At 43.0% G+C, this 8,569-nt stretch overlaps 1 protein-coding gene across 3 annotated transcripts in view; it reads left to right on the forward strand.

Moving 5' to 3' along the window:
• Positions 1-8,139, forward strand: part of sipa1l1 (signal-induced proliferation-associated 1 like 1) — a 139,333-nt gene extending 131,194 nt beyond the window's left edge. For all 3 annotated transcript variants that reach the window (XM_080453627.1, XM_080453626.1, XM_080453628.1), the window contains 4 exons: positions 1,962-2,111; positions 2,979-3,087; positions 5,179-5,257; positions 6,576-8,139. In XM_080453627.1, the coding sequence (XP_080309753.1) occupies positions 1,962-2,111; positions 2,979-3,087; positions 5,179-5,257; positions 6,576-6,719 (482 nt within the window). In that variant the 3' untranslated portion in view covers positions 6,720-8,139. The remainder of the gene's footprint in view (positions 1-1,961; positions 2,112-2,978; positions 3,088-5,178; positions 5,258-6,575) is intronic.
• Positions 8,140-8,569: the final 430 nt, after the last annotated feature.

Genomic DNA, 8,569 nt, shown 5'->3' on the forward strand with positions numbered 1-8,569 from the left:
TTTTGCTCAAGTAACATTTTGAACACGGGCCTTTTACTTGAAAAATAGTATTTCTACATTGGAGTATACTCCATTCTAGTATGGAGTATACTAAAAACTGAAAATGTGAGTACTTTTTCCACCACTGGTGATTTCACTGATGATAGAGCACCCAAGTTCCATTATGTCTGGAGCCGTGGCTGCATAGGTAGAGAGGCCCGTCTGGGAATCAGAAGGTCACTGGTTTGCTCCCAATTTCGCCTAGTCTGTGTGTCGCAGAGTCCCCGAGCAAGACACTTAACCCGTAATTGCTCCCCGGGTGCCATATTAAAGGCAGCCACTGCCCTTAAAATACCAACTCAGTGGCCTTTGTGGTCAGACTGTCCGCCCTGAGACTCTAAGGTCGGGGTTCAATGCCCGGCCTTGTCATACCAAAGACTATAAAAATGTCACCCAATGCCTCCCTGTTTGGCACTTACTGTAGCATCAAGGGAACGGGCTCACGACATCTGAGTTAAGATACGGGGGTTAACTCCGCCCACTTTCGGTACAATTTTTTTGCTCACTAGTTTGCCCTGTAGTAACGTCAAGCTGTACGTTCTATGCTTCTTGCCGAGCAAGCTAAGCAGCAAGTAGTCGTGACGGTAGTGTGCAGACTTTGTACATTATCTTCTATCTCTCTCTCTATCTCTAACTTGTCTGTCGCTCTAATTTAGCAATGGTAAGTAGCTGCTGCATTGTCATAACAAGTGTTCAGACGTTGGGGTTAAAATGTACACATTTCCAACTTGGAAGCAAAGCTACGGAGATCAGATGTCTCATGTCGGAAATAACACAGGGTGAGACACGGTGGCTGAGTCTGTCAGACGGACCCCAGGATAGAGATAACACTCGCAGAAAGGTTGTTATTTTGAGAGAGAAATGTCCCGCAACATGAATACATGTTTTATTTGGATGGAACTGTTGTATAATCGCAATATTATCATATTTTTTGACACAGCGCTTCCTCATTTACAACTGTCGTCATCATAGCTAAAAGGATGGCGACCGGAACTACATAATTTTGGGCAAGTCTCCACCCTAAGCCCGTTCCCTATAGGGTAGAACATTATTAGAATTGAGAAAGATGCTTGGCTTTGTGTAATGGATTTAATTGAGTGGGCTTTAGTGTGAAGTGAGCTGTGGTGATGATGCTAGCGTGGGATGCATCTGATGATTTGCTATGGATTGGAGTGACAAAGAGGGGAGATCTGTGTTTCATTGGCCTCTGTATGACTGCCTGAGATATGGCTCGTTGCTGTATCTCTGCTGCCACCTCCTGGTTGTAATTATGGTAGGTAAAATAGGAAATAATGGAAAGTAATTGGAAGTAGTAGGAAACGCCTCATTTACTGGGTGGTTATGAGCTAGAACAGTGGGGGCCAATTCGGGGCCGATTGATAGAGAGAGGAAAGAAGATTTTTTTTCATTATTTAGTTTTTTTAAAGCCATTTCACAATAGGTCTCAGCCAGAGACTATGGCTATTTTGGGTCCTTGGCATGGAACGGTTTGGGAACCCCTGAGCTAGGAACAACTATTCGAGGATGTCGTCATTGTCGGATGGAAACCTTGTACGTCCAAAAACGTTATTTTTCAGGAAATGGATAAAATAACCTGTGTTCTGATGGATCCAATGTAGTTATTATTTAGTCACAAGCTCTTAATATTTATACAAGTTAATATTTTCAAAATGTTTGTAAAATATCAATGCGATGTGGTGTGAGCTTGTTGATTGGCTACTTTTGCGCAACACTCTTGTTGCGAAGTAGGTAGTAGTAATTTACGGGGGAAAGAAAAACATACACATTGAAATATGGAGACACAAGGTTTCAGCCCGACAACAACATGTACCATTATTCATTCACTTTTCATAACTGCAGTTGACTGGGTCTCGTTAGGCATTTGAGGAGGGTGCTAAGTAAACTTCTCCCTCTGTGTCTAGGTGACCTTTCTGCATCCGACACATCATTGTTTGACCTGGTGGAGCGCAACCGTGGGCCCCTCCCCCAGGACCTGATGCCCCTCCCACCATCAGAAAGGGACAGCCCCCTGGACTGGACACACCTGGTCGATGTGGCCAACACCTTTGAGAGTGAGACGAGCACTTATGTACACCCACACACACACACACACACACACTCACACACACTCACACTCACACACACACAGACAGACACACAGACACACACACAGACACACAGACACACAGACACACACACACACACACACACACACACACACACACACACACACACACACACACACACACACACACACACACACACACACACACACACATGATATAGACGCCCATAAGTAGACCAGGTTATGTAGGTTTGGCCGGGTTAACAGGGTTTGACATTAACGCCCACCAAGTACCCTTTCAAAGAAAATAGCCAATAGTGAAAATAGCAATCTACAAGCTTTCAACACGTCTCATTGCGAGACGTTAAGAGCTTGTAGTTTGGCTATTTTTGCTATTTGTCGTATGAAGAAGTTATGGGAAACTATGGTAAACGTATATATTTTTAAACCCTGGTACTGTATAATGTCATTCTAATGACTTAAGACAAACAGTGCATTACACAACATGGCAAACATTTTAAAAGGAAATGCATATGTACAATTATTGCATATACTGTAAGGTAACGCAGTGAAAAGGTAAAAATACACGTAAAGTTACTAGCCAAGTTACTAGCTCAACTACTTGACAAGAACATCGGGATGTGCAATATCAAACCCAAGTAAAAGGTTTTTAAAGGTTTGTTTTCATTCATCTCGGTCCTTTTTACATCTCTTTCCTACAGTTCCGGGAGAGAAGCACACAAAACAGACATACTTATGCTAGTAGCACAAGCTCCCAATGCGTTGTTGTTGTGACATAAATCAGGCTTAAAACAGGTGATTAGCTTTGCATGTTTTCTCACCTTTGACCTTTGGCCCTTGCCTCTGTTTCCAGGCCAGAGAAGCTTTGTGTTTGAGCCTAACCAGCGAGGCAGCGGAGCATCCAGTCCCCAACAGCCTCACATGGATCTGCAGTCTGTGGCCTTGTCCAGGCCCTCATCCAGGTAACACACACACACACACACACACACACACACACACACACACACACACACACACACACACACACACACACACACACACACACACACACACACACACACACACACACACACACACACACATTTAACCCATTAAGACCTGAGGCCGATTCTAGAATTGTCTTCTAAATCTTAACAGTTTTCTGAAAAACGCATGTTTCTATATCAGTGGTGCTCAGACTTTTTCATGTCAAGGACCCCCAAAATGATATGTATTTGGCCGCCGTCTCAAAATATTTTGCTCCAGGGACCCACAGAAGCAAAGATTTGAGTTAAAAATGTTCGCTTATATATATATATATATATTATTTATATATTAACACTTGGGGTGCCAGAGGTTTATTAAAATATTATACGTTGAGTGCCGGGATTTTTTACCATTTTTGAACCTTTTTCAAGTAGTCACAAAATATTTTCAGTGATCACCGTCCTCACGGTGATCCCCTCATTACACACATAGAGGTCTCGTACAATCGGGGGGAAAAAAACGTCCAAAAACGTATATATACGTTTTTGGCACTCAGAGGGTGTATTTGCAAAAACGTATATATACGTTTTTGGCACCCAATGTGTTAAAAGATCTGCACACATTTTCATGAATTTTCAAAAATAGCAGACAAGCTCGCAGCGCCGCACTAAGTGACATGCTGTGAGCTTGTATACAGTATAGCCAAAGTATGAAATAATGGGTTGAATTGGTTAAAATATAGCAAAAATCTAAAATGACACAGATGCTTTCCCGTTCTTAATGGGTTAATATCACAGTAATGCCCCAGAGGGCACTATTAATATGAACATTGCGATAATAATGATGTAGCGAGGGGCCCAAGAACAATTTGGCATTAAAGATGTTGGCTTGCTTGAAGGCTATAATTCTTTCGCTTGGCAACAACTTTTAATGAAACACTGGGCAAGGTGGGTTTTTACAGGCTTGTAAAACACATTTGGATCATTACATTGACTTATCAGATTGTTGGGCAACTTTGAGAGCATGTGAATATGCAGATTCATGAGTAATGTCCCCAAAATATGGCTGACATACTGCAGCCAATATAACTTCACGCCAACCATGCATCATATCCCTTCCTTTGGTCATGAGTTCTTATGGCCGGTAGGGATATGTTTTATCCCTGCTTCTGGTCAGGCTGAATTAAATGTAGACTGTCTGATATGTTTGATATTAACTGATTCACTGCCAATCACGTAGATCTACGCAAACCTATTTAAAGCCGCTACGTGCCAATCACGTAGATCTACGTGAACTAAAAATATATATTTTTCCCAATTTGACCCAAAGACCAAGGAGATATGATTTTTCGAAGATCTAGACTCCTATCCACTTCCTTGTTAACTTAAAACTTAAAAATTAAGAGTACTTTTTTTTTTCAATGAAAAACTCTGGCACTGGCTAAAAAAATATGAAAATACCTCTGGCAGTTAATGGGTTAATGTTTGATAATATCACAATTTAATTGAAATGTATGTTAACCAACCACATTAACCCTGGTGTCCCTATTTTGGGCAAACGTTCAGTATTTTTCAAACGTATTTAAATATGCACGTTGTGAGCTGGTAGATCAGCTGTTAACACTATTTGTCATATGATGAATTATATAGTAAAGTATATATATTTTTTACAAATCAAACCCTGTTACACTATAATGTAACTAATGAGTTAAGGCAAAGAGTTCCATTTGTACACTAAGAGTTACAGACCTGTAAGGGTCCATTTGGTTCCTCAACTATCAATCATTTGGCTGGGGACTCCCTGCAACCACCTCAAGGACCCCTGGGGGTCCCTGGACCCCAAACGTTGAGAGGCACTGGTTCAGACTTCTTAATTCAGCATCAGATAAGGCAACGTATGCATCCATATCCCCATTCCCCATTTGGGATGGAGGTTCCTCCTTGGCTTAGTGGGAATGTGCTTGCAAAGTTTCCCAGCAATCAGGCACTGCCGTCAGGATGTGTGTCATTTTTCAGCATCAAATAAGACAACGTTTCCATCCATAAGTGGATCTTGGTCAGCTCAATGGTCTTTGTTTGTTTTCACAGTGAGGGTCACACAGGCCTGGAGAGGAAGGTCACTAAACTGGAAGCTATGGTCAAGATGCTGCAGGAAGACTTGAAGAAGGTGGGAGACAACAGAAATGCACACACACACATACATACATACAGATACAGCAGCACATGCACAGACATTCTGCACAGAAACATTCTCCTGCTCTCCTGCAATATAAGCAACTTTCTCCTCTCCTCTGTTAAATGGTGGTTATTTGCATACAGTGGCTAAGTGTGCTGAGGAACAGGGGATGTTGGTTGTAGGCTGTAAACCGCGGCCCAAATTGTTTTGTGTTTTCCACAGGAACCGTAAGTCAGCAGTTTGCAACACTAGCGCCACCAGCACTTCAGTTCCGCTCCGGCGCCCATTGTTCCCAGCTGCTGACTCAGGCTTGCTGCTGTAAATCACAGCAACTGTTGTTTTGACTCCGCAGTCACCTGAGAGGATAGCGCCGCTGTTGAAGCCTCCGTTCGTACTTCGCCGCATGACAGTGTTGTGCTCAGCTGGGAAAAGACGGGGGTTTCAGAGCAAAGTCGATAAACGGAAATTCAAATGTCGTCTTTAAAATGTGCCCCATTATCAATGATAAAATTGTATTACTAATTTCAATGATTTCATGCAAACCAGAGAGCCAATTCAGAGCAATGATTCACAACGTGCCGTAACCCCATTGCATGGCGGCTGATGCCGGCTGATTAAGTCACAAGACATTCAACGCAAGCAACAAGTCGCAATGCATTTCTGATCCCACAAACATGTTGCTCACACGAACATGCGCATCTCTTCATGTTGTCATTCTCTCTCTCACACACACGCATTCATGTGAGTGCAGTATACGTTATATGTTAAAGAGTAAACTTGTAATGTAATGTAATTAAACAATAGAATAGAAAGTTTGAGGCCCTCAATCTTTCATCTATCTCTTCATCTCCTCTTCCTCTCTCTGTCTAGGCAAATACAAACACGAAATGCACACAGTCCAAAGATGCATGGGTCCTTTTTTACAGCACCCGCCTGCCTGTGAGAGACAGAGGGGGAGAGAGAGAGAAAATGAGAGCGGGCAAAAGGAATGGAGAGCTTTTCTATAGAAAATGAGGCGAAAATTTGCTTCTTCCTTGTCTTCGCTCTAGTTGAAATATCCCAACTCTGGCAACGTTTGCTTGGCCTTTTTATTTGTTTAGAACATCATACAAGAAAAAAGTCACAATAAAACAATAAAGAATAATACGGACATCAGGCTGTCGTAAATTTTCCTTCCTTCCTTAGGTCATACGTTCCTCCTGTCTGAACACAGCTTCCGAGTTAAATTTTACTGTGGATTTTACTGTGTACCAAATGCATTTCTAAACCTCCATTCCAACGCTATGCTGTGTCCACCTGTCCCCCACAGGAGCGTGAGGAGAAGACACGTCTTCAGTCCCAGATCAAAAGACTGTGGGAGGACAACCAGCGACTCCAGGGGGAGTCCCAGGTCTCTGCTGCCAAACTCAAGAAGTTCACCGAGTGGGTCTTCAATACCATCGACATGAACTGACACACACACAGACACGCACAAATGTGCACACCTGAACACAACACATTGTTCCGCAGAGACACACATGCACGTTAGCGGGGAGTTACAGAAGATTACGTTTGTGAAAAGCAAGGATTTGTCTCTGCCAGACAGAACAGCTCAAATCTCCTAATGGTTGTTGTTGTTTTTTTCTGCCAGCCAAACCTCTGCAATCATTATTCCTTTCCAAACCCCGGCTCCCTCTATCCCACTATTCCCCAGTGAGGCTACTCAGGATGACACTGAATTAATGGACTTTGCTTATCAGATAATGAAGGACTGACCTCCACTGTCCTGCCGGGGCAAAATAATATTTACAAATTGAACTCTTCCTCCCCTTCCTGGGCCAAAACACAATTGCTAAATTGCTAACAAATGGATTATATTCTGTCTCTCAATCTCTCACTCTCTCTCTCTCTCTCTGTATCTCTCTCGCTTCATTTGACTTTGCTGTCTATGACTTGGTGCAGTTCCAGTGACAAGTACAGAAATCACCCTCTCCCACCTGTTTTTAGGACAGCTCAGATGTATTTTCTCTCCAGCCAGCCTCTCCACAGGTGATTGGGGACTATCTTTGAGTCTTATCTGTTGTGGTGCTGAGTCCAGTGGGCCACAGCACAAGTTGATGTTTGAGCATTTTTTAGAAGAGCAGGTCTTTCATCCAGCATCACACAGATGGACTACAGTACTTCTGCCAGCCTGGATGCTATAGATGTTTGCACATTAAACACACACGCGCACGCACGGACGCACACATTCACTTCCTGTGAAAAAGTGGAGTGAAGACGCCTTCCTGTACTTTGCTGTGCGCAGGGGCCCAGATTTATCGTATGTACATACCACCCACTGACACCTACAGAGGCCAGTGGAAAATGCCTCAGCCACTCTCTGACACATGTAGAGGCCAGTGGAAATTCATCTGCACACAAGAGAGATGGGTTTTTGTACAGTGCTTGTTTATCGTCGCTCTCTCTCCCCCACATGACCCAGATTTAGATTCAGTCAGTTTCTAACTTCTGACTGCAGTAAAGGCAAACACCAGTGGCCCAGAGGACTATTCCTATTTGTAGTATTATAAAAAAGAAGAAGAAAAGCCATTGGCAGCAGAGCCACAAAAGAAAAGAAGATAAAACTGAAATACAGAGTACTTTGGTTCAACTGTACTACGCATCTTTAAGAAGCAATAGTAAGAAGCCTTGTTTCCTTTCTACAAAAGGAGGTGGGCTCTGTGGTTCGGCATGGCACAGACTGTCTTTATAGCATTGCTGAACTTAACCACCGCCCGTCCTCCAGCCATATGGCAGGCAAACGAGTCCTCTCCTCTGAAGACGGAGCATCTCTGCGCGCTCCAAGCGAGGGAGCAGAACGGACATTTGGGAGGTTCTCTCCTCTGCCACCTCCAGGAATGACCACAGCCAACCGAAAACAAGTGACACAGAGACATCTTAGGGGAGGGGGGGGATTCATTTTATTTATTTCCTTGTAATATAATTCCAGTAAATAAGTTGTTCATTTCGTACAGTACAACTGACATCAGTGTTTAGTTGATCTAGGAAGGGTCACTTGCTATATTATTTAAATGGATTTGTTCCTCCATTATGGCCAAAGCCTGATTAATATGGTTTTTAATGCAGTACTATCTTGTGTTTCGTGGTGCCAGAGCCTGCTGTCGTGTTGCTTCCAGTGCCCTCTAGTGGTGACAAGTGGAAAATGTCATGCTTCTTTATGGAGAAAAAAGATCATTGTGCAGCCATGCTCTTATTTCCCAAAGCTTCGTTAACATTCAGTCAGAATCTGAACAGAAGCTTAGAATAAGCAAAGTGGACACAAGG

Source organism: Gymnoscopelus braueri (assembly GCF_963280865.1).
Source record: "Gymnoscopelus braueri genome assembly, chromosome: 16".
In the NCBI taxonomy this organism is placed as follows: Eukaryota; Metazoa; Chordata; class Actinopteri; order Myctophiformes; family Myctophidae; genus Gymnoscopelus; species Gymnoscopelus braueri.